Raw genomic sequence first — 18,102 nt, forward strand, 5'->3', positions numbered from 1 at the left:
TGAAAAATGGTCAAAGGAAATGTGATCAGTCTGCCCTGAATTTAAAGCCAGCTGCTCATTCACCCGTTCACTGACACAGCCAACAACTGGCTGCCCAACTGACAAGTGGAGAGTCTTTCAGAAGCTTCAGCTGTCTTGGAAAATCATGATCCTTCGGATGGGTTGGTATTTCAAGCCCTGCCCTACTTGGACATACGTATGTATACACTGTCCATATATATATATACTGGTATACCCTTATAATGTGCAAGGCTTTTGGAGGAAAGGTGATCAACCAAACGCTTACATTCAGCATCTTTGTCTTATGTTGTGTATAGTCAAGTCAAGCTGACCACACAGGGCCATATCAGCACTGACAATCTATAGATCCTGCAGAACCTAACCAAAAAAAAAAAAGAAAGAAAGAAAATTTTGCACCAGTTCATGCACATAAACCTTGAACGTGCTGGTAATGTTGACCATTTTGTCAATTTTTTGCCAGAAGAGAGGATTAAATAACTGACTTGAACATAACATAATAATACAAAACACAAAAACATTATATATATATATATATATATATATATGGCTATATAAAACCATTAATTGTCAATAGGCACTCCCCCCCCCCCCCCCCCCACATGTTCTCAACTGTTGAGCAAAAAGGAATACAAATTTTACAAGACAGAAACCAGACAGAGCAATGAATCATCAAGTCCAGAAAAACCAAGGTTTTCTAGAAAAAAAAATATATATAGGTGCATGGATCCACTCAGACTTGTAAAAAAATAAAAAAATAAATAAATAAAAAAGGCAGAAAAAAAGGCAAATGCCAGAAATAGCAACTGAAAAGAGGACAAATTCTAGCACAGAATTTCCAGATGGTGGGAATCAATATTCTAAATGCTGAATGAGTCCTGGGCACACCTAGAGCAGGGGTGAACATGTACACTCGCGTGCACCTAGCAGACCACACTGGTCAGTTCCCCAGCAGTGTTCTGTGGAGGGGTGAAGTGGTCATACATCACGAATAGCGCTATGGTCCTACACTTGCTTGAAAAACATAACATTAACACTTGACAAGACCTGAAAATACATAGGTCAGTAAAGCTGGATAGGTCAGTCATCTGCCCCCCCCCCCCCCCCCCGCCCCCCCCCCCCCACCCTGCAAATCCCTTTAAATAAAATAAGTTCAATTGTGGCAGGTCCACTTCCTTTGCGTTGGCTGTGCTTGACTATGTGTGTATACATATGTATGTGTACATAACTACATGCATGTATATTAATGTGTATTGTGTGTGCATGTGCGTGTGTTTATGTAAGTTTGTGCCTGCCTATGTGTGCATAATTTATGTGTTGTGGTAGCTGTTAGATACACATGTATGTTAAAATGTATGTATGCAGCGTGTGTGTGTGTAGTCACATTTTGTTGTGTGTATGTAACATAGATATGATGTTTTATGTTAACAAAAGCATTTTTATAAAGCACCTACAGCAGATTTCTGGATACTGTGCTGTATAAGTATCCATTATTATTATTATTAAATACTGGATATCTAATATCTATAGCAGAATTGTGGCGTACATGAATCAGTCTTCACAACTAGACGCTTTCTTTCAGTCTATGTGAAACTAATGATTCTCAGATGGTATACGCTATAGTCTTGTGAAACATAACACATTATATGATGTCAGTAGTCGCTTTCTCTCTCCCAAAACTGTGCTTTTAATCTGTTTTTCTTCTTTTTTTTTTCTAAAGGGGAGAGGGTCATCAGTTTTATAATTTGTTGCACACAGAAAGTTGATTATTAATTAATGAATTTAATGAAAGAATTGGTGATTAATGATACACTAATCAATTATCTTAAGTAACCAGCAAACAAGGAATGAAATAAATAAACAGAGCAATAAATAGATAAATGTGGATGGATACAATTGACAGCTGGATGAAAAAAAAAGGGGGGGGGGTGGGGGGGGGGGAAGAAAAACTCAATGAAAGATTAAAGAAAAAACAAAAACCATTCACACCATAACAGAGAAGTAACCAAGAAACACAGGAAGAGAATGAGAGAGGGGAGAGCACCCATGGCTTCCAACAAACCATGATTACTTAAAGTTAAATAAATGCCAGGTTTTGAACTGTGGTGCTCCCATATCGGTGCTAATTGAGAAACATCCTTATTCATCAATAACAATTAATTTGTGTCTATCATCAACATTTTTTACTATAATAATAATAGTAATACATTAATCAGAAACCACTTTAATGTTTCCTTTTGTGCACACTATTATTACATATTTTGTCTCTTACACTCTCAACCTGAACACAATACACATTTCATATGCATACAAATTTACAATGTACACTGCTGATCTGCATAAACCCTGCAAAACATCTGTCATAAAGCATCATGAAGAAAACAGCAACAAAAACTGCAGATCTATATCAAGTTACTTTCAAACAGGTAAAGTAATTTCGCTATCAAAATGTGGAGTAGATAATGAATTTTTAGTTTTCCATCATGATGCGTGATGACTGATCGCAGCTAACACACAAAGTAACAAAAGTTTTTTTTGCTATATTTTCATAATAATTATGTGTAAATGTAAAATACCATTGTACTTTAAATGATAGAATTCAAAAACAGAGAAAAACGTTTTATGCTTTTCTCTTTTAGTTCTTGGAAAAGCAATGAATTAAACATGATTACAAAAGGTATCTCTTACTTCCCTTATCCCTGAGTTCCCAAACTGCATAACAAAATCAGAGTTTGGGAACATATTGACAAATTTGAGCAGGTTTTGTTTCTGATCATGACTAGACAGTCATGTTTCACTGCTCACCAAATACACTGTTCTGAGATGCAGGAAATTTCTTTGATCTTGAAAATGATATTTAGAATGACCACTTAAACACTGAAAGACGAAGCAACATGTGAACTACTAACATGAACTGTCTAAAAATTACTACTAAAATGCACAAGCTGCAATACTAGTATAGTGTTAATTGAAGCAGAGAAAATAAATGTCTCCGTCTGTAGCAATGTTCCCTTATGAAACTCTAATGAGCTGTGACAATGAGTGATAATGGACAGAGGGAGAGAAGAGAGAGTGAGAGCAAGAGACCATCCACTCTCAAGAGAACTGCATCATGGTTGAGCAAAACTATACAGTCTAGAGTTGTATCAACTCATTGAGCCTTGGTTTTGGGAACTTCCCAACTCTGCCAGACCAGGAGAATGTATGTACCCTCACAATACTCCACAACACGACAGTTTCATCAACATACTGATGTTGGTCATCAAGTGGAAGAAGGAGACCCTTTCCTCATACAATAACCATACACCAACACTGACTAAAAAAGTAAAATATGAAATCGACATGGCGCACTGAAGAGCAGCAGGACATCACAAACGACTTCTTACTGATATGACCGTGTGCATCGTAAGGAACGCGTTATCGATACATAACTTGAGCACCATCGAAAGCACAAGAAGACCAACCGATTATGCTCAACAAAATCTCTAAACAACTTGATCAATGTAAAACCTGCCCAGTATTATTTTTTTCTTCTTGCAGTCACTGTCTTGCAGTTGCACACATGGTGACGATATTTCACTTATTTTGATAGCCACAGCCATCACATGTCAGTGCCAGCTTCGATGCTAAGCCACCATTCTGTCCCTCCTCAACACTTCTGTCCCTCCACAACACTGGCAGACAAGTCCAGTTTCCTGGCAGTTAGGGCATTCTAGATCTGACACGAGTCGAGTCAGCTGGAAAATCTTATGTATCGATGTCCACTGTTGGTCCTGACTTTCAAAAATTTCAGCAGCTTTCAATGTCGATGTTTTCCTCTCTGCTGCACCAGATCGAGATCAGCACTGACACACAATTCACCGTTCCTCTTCGCTTTTTTTGGCAGCACGAGCACCCTCTAACATTTCTGTGGCTGCTGTCTCCTTTCTGATTCTTTGGTCGAGGCATCTTGGCTCACCTGACTGGTTTGAATCAAATGGCGCCCGGGCTCCGTGATGTCGCGTAAGATTGTGCGATGTCCAAGTATTCACGAGTCATGGACATATAATTATTGGTTCGTGGTACGAGTCCAAGTTTCGGTTTCGATTTTCTCAATGAGGTGTTACAGAGTTCGGTCAAATCCATATTATGTGCTACACCACATCTACAAAGCAGATGCCTGACCAGCAGCGTAACCCAACACGCTTAGTCAGGTCTTGAGTGCATGCACACCAATCAGAGTGGACTTCCTCTACAGATGGTTGATGCTTTTTTTGAACTCACTCAGTACGGCCAGTCCTCTCTTCTCCTCTACACAGACCCTTCGGATGTCCAGTGGGTGTCTGAATGACCCAACCTTTAGCTTCCGTCGTCAGAATTGTGGTATTCTTTGTCAACATTCACCTCTTCAGTATAAGAGCCTTCCGCTTGCAATATTTTGATGATGGTAACTGGGGTGAAACGCTGTCAACGTCGTCTCTTTCGCCGTTCGTATGGAGAGAGTTAATTGCCAAAGGACGACACTCTCGTTGCCATGGGTTCTTTTCCATTGCGCCAAGTGTGTGCTGCACACGGGATCTCGGTTTATCGTTTCATCCGAATGACTTTCCGATTTTCCAGTCCAACCTGGGAGAAAGGGCGAGAGCGGGATTCAGTCGAATTCAGACCCTAACGGACACTGTTTTTGGCACATGAGCGCCTTAGAATAAACGTTGCAGAATGCCGTCCCGCCCCCCTCCCCTACCCCTCCCTGCCCCCCCGCCCGCTCCCCCACACACCCCTCCACACTACACGCAGAGCTCCAACAACTGACACCATAGTATCATATTTGATTATCATCTTGAGAAATTTATACCATGTTTATTTCTTTGTTCAGGTTGTTCATAGCCCCCAATGATAACAAGCATTCCTACCAACCTAAATCGACCCGTGCAGTGGCTGCTTTTTACTTTCAGATTTTGAGATCTTTCACTCCGTGCACAATAAATAACACGTGACTTATCACGCTGGAGATGAATAGTTGCAAGAAGAAGAAGAAGAAGAAGAAAAAAAAAAAAAGATCTGAGAGGTTACCACGCAACATTGAACTGATATACAGTGCATTGAAATTAGCTAATGCAAGAATAAAAACAAACCAGTAACAAAAAAAATAATCTATCTTAATATTTACAGGATGCAGAATCTGGTTTAAACGCTCTTTATATACTTTCAGCCCATCTCATTGATCAAAAATGTACGAGGCATTGTCATCATTGATGAAGATACTTGTGAAACATATATGATTTTTATGTTATATATAAGTACACACACACACACACACACATACAGACACACACACACACACTCGCATGCATGCGCACAGAGAGTTAAAAAAACAAAGAAGAAAAAAAAAGCTTCGAAAACTCTCCCAGTTCTTATCTCGCATTTGTTTGGTCTCTCCTTCACACACAAAATTATGGCTGTAGGATAATAGGCACCAAAGGTTATCACAACAACAACAAACACGACAGTGATAACGACCACCACCACCACAACAACAGTAACAACGGCAGTACTACTGATGATAATGACGGTCAAATTTCGTGAAATGTAGCGTGCTCTTACAGCCACTGACTCTGTTGATCGATGTAACCCATGACAGAGCTCAAGAATGTCATTGTTTTGTTTCATTTTCGGTCAGAAATCCGGCCGGTGAGATTCATCACATCCGAACGTCAATATCACATTTTCCCCTACAATCCATGTTGTCTCCCTATCACATCCTTCGTCTTCAACACAAGTGTGGCTGGTGCCGCCGTTATGCCTTTCGGCGTGACAACAGTTGGATGACCCCGTCTGGAACACCTCCACATCACACTTCCTGCTGACGTCATTTGGCACGAACCCTTTGACGTCACAGGTTCTGGTGACCTCACTGAAGTTTCGTTTCTCGCCATCGGTTGGCGGTTGATTGACGTCATGGCACACGTCGTACCCTGCGTGGTGTTGGGCTCTGATGACATCATTGCCCACACCATCTTCCCCAGCCTTGGCGCTGACGTTAGGGAAAATGACGTCATTCCCGGAGCCGGCTGAGGAATGACGGGGAAGAAGTTGGGACCTGTCTCCACCACCCTGCCTGAACCTGGACCCCGTGATCGCATCACAGCTGCCCCCCTCCTCCTCCTCCTCCTCCTCCACCACGTCCTCACAGAACCCTGTGTCGGCCACACAGTCATCATCATCGTCCTCGTCATCAGCCCACGGGGGGGCGTGGTTGTCGTTGAAGTCCTGCCGGACACACAGCGGGATGCCCACTTCCACGCCACTGCTGCCGCCTCCGCCCATGGACGTCAGCTGGGCGGACTCCTCGTCCACCCCCGACACGTCGTTGTGATGATGGTGGTGGTGGTGGTCAGGGCCGTTCATGTCGACGGTGCCGGCTCCAGCCGCCATAGTAGTAGCAGGAGTGTCCGCTTGGTGGTGGTGGTGGTGGTGGTGGTGGTCTCTGGTGGTGATGACCGTGTTGTCCAGAAAGGAGCGGCTGTGGGAGGAGTTGCGGCGCATGGCGTCCTTGTGGTTGGTGGTGGTGGCGCCGCGGCGGAGGCAGGAGCCGTTGGAGGGCTGTGAGCGCCAGCTTCCCCCTCTGCCGCGCCGTACCATGCGCCACTTCTTGCGGATCTCGTTCTGCACCTGAAGTAAAAAAAAAAAAAGAAAAAAAAGTTGTATTTGTATTATTGTATTTCTCTTTTTGTCACAACAGATTTCTCTGTGTGAAATTCGGGCTGCTCTCTCCAGGGAGAGCGCGTCGCTACACTTATAGCGCTACTTTTTTTTTATTATATTTTTTTCGGGGGGTAGAGGGGGTGGGGCTTCTGCCTGGAATTTTATTTTTTCCTATCGAAATGCATTTTTCTACAGTATTCTGCCAGGGATAACCCTTTTGTTGCCGTGAGTTCTTTTACATGCGCGGCTAAATGCATGCTGGACAGAGACCTCGGTTTATCGTCTCATCCGAATGACTAGCGTCCAGACCACCACTCAAGGTCTAGTTGTGGGGGAGAAAATATTGGCGACTGCTGGTGTGATACGAACCAGTGCGCTCAGATTCTCTCGCTTCCTACGCGGACGCGTTACCGCTAGGCCATCACTCCACCTGTTGTTTACAGTCCCCAGTTGACCGCAAATGGCCCTATATACGACTCTCCCACTCGGAACAGCACACCATCATCGATCCAAGACCTACGTCCTGAACAACCTGACTTTCAGGGCGGAAACCAGTTTGTCGATGAACTCTGTTCTGAAAGGTTCGATTTCAGATGCTGATTACCCGTCAGTTCTTAAATTAAAACCACCACCTGTTTTTGGGTTGGGGTGGGAGTGACATGTCAGACACTGATTTACATAGCTGTGGAGGGTAGGGGTGAATGAGATAGAACTGACGGGCGCCATAGCCGAATGGTTAAAGCGTTGGACTTTCGATCTGAGGGTCCCGGGTTCGAATCACGGTGACAGCGCCTGGTGGATAAAGGGTGGAGATTTTTACGATCTCCCAGGTCAACATATGTGCAGACCTGCCAGTGCCTGAACCCCCTTCGTGTGTATACGCAAGCATAAGATCAAATACGCACGTTAAAGATCCTGTAATCCATGTCAGCGTTCGGTGGGTTATGGAAACAAGAACATAACCAGCATGCACACCCCCGAAAGCGGAGTATGGCTGCCTACATGGCGGGGTAAAAACGGTCATACACGTAAAAAGCCCACTCGCGTATATACGAGTGAACGTGGGAGTTGAAGTCCACGAACGCAGAAGAAGAAGAAGAAGAAGAAGAAGAAGAAGAATTAAGGAAATGGCTTGATTAAAGTTGATACGAGTAAAATACGAGTGGGTGGGAAGTAGGAGTGGGGCTGGGGGTCTAGTTGCGAATACGACTTTGAGAATGGCTTGGACAACCGTGGGGTTAGGCCAGTAATATGACTTGGAGAATTTCCATGACAACTGTGGAGTTTGATCAATATAGTGCGACTTGGGGAATTTCAACGACAAATGTAGTGTTTGATCAGTTATAGAATTATGGCTTAGAGATTGCCTTAAACAGCTGTCGGGTTCACTTGAGTCAAGAAAGTAATACTGTAGGCCTGTCAGCTGAATGTTTGCGTTAGGTCCAGAGTCCTGCAACCAGAATCAACTGGTCAACACAAGTGTAAGTTTGTGTAATACATAATAATAATAATAATGGTATTTATATAGCGCTGGATCTTGTGTAGAGACAAATCAAAGCGCTTTCGCACCAGTCATTCACACGCATGCATAACTCTAATACTGTAGAAACTAAAGACAAGGAAGGGCAGGCAAGGGAGGCTATTTTTTTGGAAGAGGTGGGTTTTAAGGCCAGACTTGAAAGAGCTGAGTGTGGAGACTTGACGAAGCGAAAAAGGAAGTTCATTCCAATCGCAAGGTCCAGAAACAGAGAAAGAACGGCGGCCAATAGTCGAGTGTTTGAATCTGGGTATGCGTAAAGAGAGTGGATCCGAGGCCGATCGTAGTGAGCATGTGCATTTTTAAGCATTCAAAAATATCACGCACAGTGACACTGACACGTCAAAGAACATTAAATGTTTGACTTATCTCTCTGCAGCACTCGCCACCAACCTCGATGATCACTGATAAAATTACACAGCTACACATTCAGGAACATTTTTAGCATAGCTGTCCGCAGCACACATGTACCTGACTGAATGACACAGGAAATGAATGATGAGCACCTAAAGCAGCTCTCGGTTGGTGCTACCCATGCAGACAGCCTCTCAAGCAAATGCCTCTGTGTTTGCAAAGCGCCTAGACCTTGGTCTCTAACCGAAAATAGGCGCTATATAAAAATCATCGTCATCATCATCATCAAGAAGAAGAACAACAACTGCACTACTACTACTGCTTCTCCTACTGCTACTAAACCCCTCACCACCGACCTCAATAATCACAAACAAACACACACACACACACACACACACACACACACACACACACACACACACACACACACACACACACACACACACACCTCTTTCTCGATATATAGATATATCGGTGGAGTGATGGCCTAGAGGTAACGCGTCCGCCTAGGAAGCGAGAGAATCTGAGCGCGCTTGTTCGAATCATGGCTCAGCCGCCGATATTTTCTCACCCTTCACTAGACCTTGAGAGGTGGTCTAGACGCTAGTCATTCGGATGAGACGATAAACCGAGGTCCCGTGTGCAGCATGCACTTAGCGCACATAAAGGAACCTACGGCAATAAAAGGGTTGTTCTTGGCAAAATTCTGGAGAAAAATCCACTTCGATAGGAAAAACAAATAAAATTGCACGCAGGAAAAAGAAAAAAAGAAAAAAGAAAAAGAAAAAAAAAAGGTGGCGCTGTAGTGTAGGCGACGCGCTCTCCCTGGGGAGAGCAGCCCGAATTTCACACAGAGAAATCTGTTGTGATAAAAAGAAACACACACACACACACACACACACACACACACACACACACACACACACACACACATACATACATATATATGTGTGTGTGTGTGTGTGTGTGTGTGTGTGTGTGTGTGCATAAAAAAAAAAACATTTTTACTCCACAACCCCTCTTTCCACACCCCACGGACCTCAGCGTTGAGGAAGCAGAAGAGGAGGGCGACGAGGAAGCCCTGGAAGGAGTTGAAGAGCATCTCCACGTAGAGCTTGAAGAGGTCGGAGGCCGGGCTGAGCCCGTCAGGAAGCCAGATGAAACCCATGTAGTACACGGCGAACAGCGGGATCAGGATCAGCGTCGACTTGGCCAGTTTCCTGTCACAGCACAGACCGACATATTGTCAAACTCTGATGCACGCGAACGCGCGCGCACACACACACACACACACACACACACACACACACGCATGCGAACGCGAGCGAACACGCTCACACACACACACACACACACACACACACACACACACACACACACACACACACATGTAGTTATGTACGCATGCACAGACATGTGCACGCATGTACATACACACACACGGATACGGAGGCACTTAAGTTTGAACACACACACACGCATACACACACAGCACACAAACACACACGCACACACACGAACACACACACACACACACACAAACACACACACAGACACACAGACGCACAGACACACACAGACACACACACACACATACACACGCGCGCGCGAAATCACTCTCACATACACAAACACAGACAAGCACGTACTTAGTCATGCACACACACACACACACACACACACACACACACACACACACACACACACACACACACACACATCCACGTGAACTGGCTTCTCTCGTCTTGTCTTGTTAAGCGAAAAGGTTAAAGGCACCGCCAGATCTGGTGCAACTCGGCTGATTGTGTGCTCTGATAGTGTGATGCACAAGCGAGAAGCTGGTTGCTAATTGTTGATAAATCTTTTTCCCTGACACGTTTACACGCTAACACTAACACTACCACAGTTTTCTGCTGAAGTGCACATCAGCTGGACTCCCGCTTGGTACAGGAATAAAACCATGCCATCCTCTTGATTAATCAATCACAAGCGTACATGGGTTCGACTCTGGTCTTTGGCACGAATTCACACACACACACACACACACACACACACACACACACACACACATACACACATACACGCGCGCGCGCGCAAGCGCACCTACGTATACATATACGCTCGCACGCGCGCACGCAAATACGCACACGCGCGCACACACACACGCGCATACATAAGCGTGAGCGCACTAAATTAATCGCACGCTGAAAACGAGCTGACCTGTCTAGAAGGTTTCCTCACCTGTATCGGACTTTCTTGGACTCTGGGCAGTTGGATGCGGTCAGTTTTGAGAACAGCATGCGGATGATGACGATGAAGAATGCAAAATTTACCTGCACACGTTAAATTGCCAATGGCAACGCTTTGTTTGATGATTAGGATAAAACAAACAAACAAACCAACAAACTTACACACCCGAATGAGTGACTATATCTGGACTGTCTTGAGGTTAACAACACACACACACACACACGCACGCACACACACACACACGCACGCACGCACACACACGCACGCACCCCCCCCCCCCCCCACACACACACACCGATGATTGTATTGAACAACAACGAAGAAGTGTACAGCAGCAAAGGGAATAAAACAATGCATCCATACATATTGTGCTAAAAAATATCGGTCTTACACACACAGGATTCGAACCCATGGACACTCGCCTCCCCAGCAGTCGGGCCATCAATTTTGCCACGATGCCGCCACTCGACTCATGAAATAAGAACCATGATGATGGATAATGTATGACAGTCAGCCGTGTTCGGCCATGACAATCAGAGCAGCAGAGGATAACAACTGCTGGCTGAGCTGACTCTCTGGTCCAGACTTGATTTGATTATAGTGGAGAGTGTCTTGCCCAAGTGACATCATCCCCACTCTCCTGGCTCTGAGGGTTGGATTCAGAACTCAGAACTCATTTAATTGTCGTAAAACCATCATAGGAATTATGGATACTATAAACTAAACACAACAAGCAAACAAAAAGTAAAAGCAATAAGTTGTGAGCACATGCAGGATATTCCATAGGACATAGTTATGGACTGCGAACTTTAAAGCATTCATATATGTATTTTGCCAGTTCTGGTTGGAAATAATTTTGTGGCAACAGAGAACTCGGCCCTTGGATTATTGTGTTGCCAGTGCCATCTGGTCAATGATTAGAAGACTGGGAATTAACTGTCACAAGTAGGCGAGATCTCAAGTCAGAGTACACACTACACTTGTCCAGAAAATGCAGTTCATCCTCTATAATTCCACATGATTTACATAGCCGGTCTTTCCTAGTTACATTGTAGTGACGTCCACGCTCAATTTCAAGTTCATGTGCACTTATTCACAATCGACATAGTGTTCCTCTGTGTTTAGTATTTTTGCAGCTGATCGGATTCAGGATAGTCGATGTTGGGATGGTCCCCAAAGGCTAACTATCCCCCCCCCCCGATCCCCGCAACCCCCCCTCTCCCCCAATAAGGCTGCGGCACTTAGAGCCAGTACAGTGTAGCCTTCTAGTTTGAGAGTCATAGTTCTTCACAAAAGACTAAAGCTGTAAATGAATTCCCAGTTGCAATGGAGAAACCACTGATGATAATTGTAAGCACTGTAACAGCATTCACAACAAACAACAGCAGGAACACTCACAGCAACAGAGGCCACCATGGGCCCTCTCAGAATCCAGAATAACTTGGCCTTCACGTGCACGTTCCAGCATCTGCAGCAGCACAAAGCATGATTACAATTAGATGTTAAATACGGTATCTTGTCAAGCTTTTGTTTTTCTTTAATTAATAAATTCCTTGGCTTTTTGACCTTTTCACTCTGCTTACCATTAATTTTCACTAAAAAAAAAAAGAAAAAAAAAGGTGATGGCTCACATGTGAGTAACAAACAATCAATACATAATCACTCCACACACAAGTTCAAGTATAATATGTGTGTGTGTGTGTGTGTGTGTGTGTGTGTGCGTGTGTGTGTGTGTGTGTGTGTGTGTGTGTGTGGTGTGTGAGTGTGTGTGCGTGTGTGCGTGTGTATGTGTGCGTGTGTGTGTGCATGTATGGGTGTGCTTGTAAGAGAGAAAGAGAGAAAGAGAGAGAGAGAGGGGAGAAAGCAAGAGAGGGAAAGTGTAAAGAGAAGAGACAAGAGAGGTGAGGCCTCCACGACTTCCTTGTGATAATTTTTTTTATGCACTTATTCCTGCAAAGGAATCACAATACTCAAAAAAATGAAAGAAAGAAAAAAAACAACAACAAACAAACAAAAAACAACCCACCAAAAAACAAAAAACAAACAAACAAACAAAAAACAAACAAACAAAAAAACAAAAACAACAACAACGCAACCACCCTCCCCTATCTCCCGATAAAATGGATATCTGGCTAAAAGACATACTGATGTGACCTTCATCTTTGACACTGAAATGTACCCCCCCCCCCCAAAAAAAAAAAAAAAAAAAAAAATCACTACACACACACACACACACACACAACCGAACACCGATTTATGATACAGACTTACTTTGTTTACACAAGTTGGCCAACAAAGACAGAGAGAGAGAGAGAGAGAGAGAGAGAGAGAGAGAGAGAGAGAGACAGACAGACACACACACACACACACACACACACACACCACTTACAGCATATCATCGAACTTGATCCTGCAAATGACCCACGGGATGACGAAGATCACCGGAGAGCCTGAAAACACACAAACAAGACAATGATGTCATCATTCCATTTAGCCTACTGCCGCTTCACCCATTCCCAATTCGCCTATCCTCACTTAATTACTAACATATTCACATTTCGCATGATCACTCTTCAACTATTCCCTATTTTCCTGTTCCCGAATTTTCTAATCCCGATTCGCCTAATCAATAATTTTCTATATACTGGAAAAGATAGTTGTTCATACAAAGAGCAAACAGTGATGGAAACAACTCGATGACATATTTTGAATACACGCACTCACGCACGCACGCACGCACACACACACACACACACACACACACACACACACACACACACACACACATTCTATTCAGTCCACACGTTAGAGAGAGAGAGAGAGAGAGAGAGAGAGAGAGAGAGAGAGAGAGAGAGAGAGAGAGAGAGAGAGAGAGATATTATGCAGTTTTTTTTTTATAGTTGTTTGAGAAGAGATTTTAACAGTATGCAGTATGATCTGGCGAGCTACTATTCACCAGTTTCAGTGTGTGAGCGCGTGTACGTGCGTAGCGCGTGCGTGTGTTTGCGTGCGTGCTTGTGTGGGCGTGCATGTGCGTGTGCGTGTGTATATAATTCATGTGTGTGTATGTGTATAATGTGTATCTATGTGTGTGTACGCGTGTTTGTGAGCGCGCGCGCGCTTATGTGTGTTCATGCACACTTGCTCACACGTATGTAGTTATAAATCTCTTATCCACGTTTCAAGTTTTAATCATCCTTTCACTTCTTTTTGAGTAATGGAGGGTTACTAACAAAAAATTATGTTTTCATGCCCAGTACAAACATATCCACAACAATGTCACATAAAAGTTGAGAAAATACAAAATGTCACGTGTACGTAATAATTATCATGTGCACACGGCAAATGACACTGTGACATTCGTAACGCTCCAATGAATCAGTATGTGCACACGGCAACGGACACTGTGACATTTGCAACGCTCCAGTGAATAACTATGTCCAACAGGCAACGGTCACTGTGACATTCGTAACGCTCCAGTGAATAACTATGTCCAACACGGCAACGGACACTGTGACATTCGTAACGCTCCAGTGAATAACTATGTGCACACGCATGTGGATACACATACTAGAGCTTTTTCAAAATTCACTTGTATACACAACATATAAAAGCATGTATCGTCAAACAAATAAAATGTTTAGTGGCTACTTTTCATTAGAAATGTAGTAACTAGCACTGGATTAGATCATGTTTGGAAAAAATCAGTTCACTTTTAGTTTTAAAAGATTAAAGTATACTTTATCCAAGAAGCTTGAAAATGAATATGTAAAATTTTGGAAACAGAAACATAACAGTTCATCTAAACTAGAATTTTACAAGAACGCTGTGACAAATTATCAAATTGAACCGTATTCAAATAATACAGCAAATACACAACACAGGAAAACACTGGCCATGTTACGAATCAGCGCCCATGACTTACAAATCGAAAAGGGAAGATATAAAGAAACACCGAAAGAACAAAGACTGTGTGATACTTGTAACAGTTTAGAAGATGAGATTCACCTTTTAGACAATTGTGTAAAGTACAATACTTACAGACACAGACATCCTAATCGATGTACGTCGTCCAAATGCAAAGCCTAGTGAATTGATCCTTCTAACAGAATTACAGCCAAGGCTGGCGAAATTTGTTCACGAATGTTTCTCTTCTTAATATGCTCATGTTTATGTTCCATTGTGTCTTATAAACGTTAAGGTTTTATGACAATAAAAAGTATTCTACTCTATTCTATTCTATTATGTGACATTTGCAACGCTCCAGTGAATGGTTATGTGCAACACGGCAACGGGCACCGTGACATTCGTAACGCTCCAGTGTGAATAATCATGTGCAGCACGGCAACGGACACCGTGACATTCGTAACGCTCCAGTGTGAATAATCATGTGCAGCACGGCAACGGACACCGTGACATTCGTAACGCTCCAGTGTGAATAATCATGTGCAACATGGCAACGTGCATCGTGACATTCGTAACGCTCCAGTGATTGAACTGACCCCATCCGAGGAGGACGAACCAGCGCACTTTGGTCTTCTCGGCGAAGACGGACACGGAGAGGATGAGGACCAGGTAGAGGCCCTCGTTGAAGAGCCACATGACGCTGGCCAGCAGGATGTAGTAGAACAGCGTGAAGAACAGCTTGCACTCCCAATGCTGTGCCAACACAGGACAGCCACACGTGAATAAATCAATCGGTAGATAGAGAGATATACTGAATAGAATAATAGAATAGAATAGAAGAACAGAATAGAATTACCAAGTGTACCGGGGTCACAAAGAATATGGGGGGTGGGAAGGGGGAGGGGGGATAGTACAAAACAAGATACGAACATAAATCGAAAATCATACACAAACACAAATACAGTAGAAATTATGATACAAGTGCATATCAATCTAAAAACTTGTGCATACTCACACATGCACGTACTGCACACACACACACACACACACACACACACACACACACACACACACACGCACGCACGCACACACACACACACGCACGCACACACACACACACACACACACACACACACGCGCGCGCACACACACACGCACGCACGCACACACACACACACACACACACACACACACACACACACGCAAACACACACACATACTCTCTCTCTCTTCCTCACACACACACACGCGCGTTTGAACAGAAGCCGCACATTACATGTAGATCTTCAAGTAGATGGTTGTTGATAAATGAATAAATAGAGAGATAGACAGATAGACAGATGAAACACACACACACACACACACACACACACACACACACACACACACACACACACACACACACACACACACACACACAGAGAAATGTATAAAAAAGAAGAAGCAGAAAAAAAAGGGGAAACACACACACACACACACACACACACACACACACACACACACACACACACACACACACACACACACACACACAAAGAAAGAAAACGTGGTTTAAACACCAAAGTAGCATTGACAGGAATCCACACATGAGCATATACCTACTCTTCAACCCGAACATGAAAGGACAACATACCGTGGTTGATGTTAAACGACGTAGAACGTTCGCTGCAGCTCCCCACCACATGCGCGCGTGCTTCCCAATGCACTTACCTTTCTTCTTTCTTCTTCCTCACAACAGACCCTAACAATCTGCCCCATCCAATCTATGTGTGGCAGCCTTTACTTCTAGGCTCCGTGTCTCGCTTACGATCAGCTTAATTCAGAGCCACCCTGTTTCTGCGTTTCCAGATTCGAACACCCAAGAAATCGACCGCCTTACACTTGAAGCCATCTCAGTGTTTCGCTTCGTCAAATTCCTGCACTCAGGCCTTCCATGTATGGCCTTATGTAGAACCTACTTTTATCCAAAAATAGCTCCTCCTTAACCCCCTACCCCTCCCCACCCCCCACCCTCCCTTTCTTTTCTCCTTTTTTTTTTTCGTTCATAGTTTTTCAAGTCTTGTGTCTTTGTGTTTCCCTCATTTGTTATTGAGCAATGCATGCGTGTGAACGTTGAGTGTTGAAAGTGCTTTGTTTCCGCACAAAATTGAGCGCGACTTGCTAACAATGACAACGATAATGATGGTAGCAGTAATAATAATAGTAAAGATAAAAGTATAAAAACAAAAGCAACCCAAACAAACTATTATTGTGATCATCATTATCATTTCTGACACTGACCCTGCTGTCCTGGATGAGGTCGGTACGGTCCCTTGCGATACTGTTATGATGATGATGATAATGATGATGTTGGCGATGATGATGACGATGACGATGACGATGATGACGACACTGACCGTGGTATTCTGGATCAAGAAAATGCGGTCCCCTGTATATTTGTTGTTACGATGATGATGATGATGTTGAAGAAGAAGAAGAAGAAGAAGAAGAAGAAGAAGAAGAAGAAGAAGGTGATGATAATGATGGTGATGGTGATGATGGTGGTAATGAAGATGGTAATGACAATGACGATGGTGATAATGACAATAGCGACGATGATGACGACGACTAACGCGACGACGAAGACGATGATGACGATGACTCACGATGACGATGATGATGACGAAGACGACGACCACGACGACAACTGACCGTGCTGTCCTGGATGAAGACGATGCGGTCCCCGGTGTTGTTGACGTCCCTGGGGAAGCCCAGGTCCTTCACGAGCACCACGGTTCGGATGAGGGAGAAGGCCGCCCGCACCAGGAAGGCCAGGAACATGTTCAGGTGGATCATGTTCCGCGAGCAGTGCAACCGTCTGAAACAAACCAACAACAGCAATGACAATGACACCAGCATCAACACCAGCATCGACAACAAGAACGAGAAGAACGTCAACAACAAACAAACAAACCAACAACAACAATGACAACAGCATCGACAACAAGAACGAGAAGAACGTCCACAAACAAACAACAACAATGACAATGACAACAACATCAACAACACCATCAACAACACGAACGAGAAGAACGTCAACTACAAACAAACAAACCAACAACAACAATGACAACAGCATCGACAACAAGAACGAGAAGAACGTCCACAAACAAACAACAACAATGACAATGACAACAACATCAACAACAGCATCAACAACAAGAACGAGAAGAACGTCAACTACAAACAAACAAGCCAACAACAACAACGACACCACCAACATCAACAACAGTATCAACAACAAGAACGAGAAGAACGTCAACTACAAACAAACAAACCAACAACAACAACGACACCAACATCAACAACAGCAT

The 18,102-nt window shown here is 43.7% G+C and overlaps 1 protein-coding gene across 5 annotated transcripts in view; it reads right to left on the bottom strand.

Annotated features, from left to right (window-relative positions):
• Positions 1-1,159: 1,159 nt before the first annotated feature.
• Positions 1,160-18,102, bottom strand: part of LOC143276550 (vasoactive intestinal polypeptide receptor 1-like) — a 251,435-nt gene continuing 234,492 nt past the window's right edge. For all 5 annotated transcript variants that reach the window (XM_076581141.1, XM_076581150.1, XM_076581123.1 and 2 more), the window contains 7 exons: positions 17,441-17,606; positions 15,346-15,502; positions 13,233-13,293; positions 12,242-12,311; positions 10,835-10,926; positions 9,633-9,813; positions 1,160-6,669 (listed from right to left, as the gene is read on the bottom strand). In XM_076581141.1, the coding sequence (XP_076437256.1) occupies positions 5,674-6,669; positions 9,633-9,813; positions 10,835-10,926; positions 12,242-12,311; positions 13,233-13,293; positions 15,346-15,502; positions 17,441-17,606 (1,723 nt within the window). In that variant the 3' untranslated portion in view covers positions 1,160-5,673. The remainder of the gene's footprint in view (positions 6,670-9,632; positions 9,814-10,834; positions 10,927-12,241; positions 12,312-13,232; positions 13,294-15,345; positions 15,503-17,440; positions 17,607-18,102) is intronic.

The sequence above is a fragment of the Babylonia areolata genome, chromosome 2, assembly GCF_041734735.1.
Source record: "Babylonia areolata isolate BAREFJ2019XMU chromosome 2, ASM4173473v1, whole genome shotgun sequence".
NCBI classification, from domain to species: Eukaryota; Metazoa; Mollusca; class Gastropoda; order Neogastropoda; family Buccinidae; genus Babylonia; species Babylonia areolata.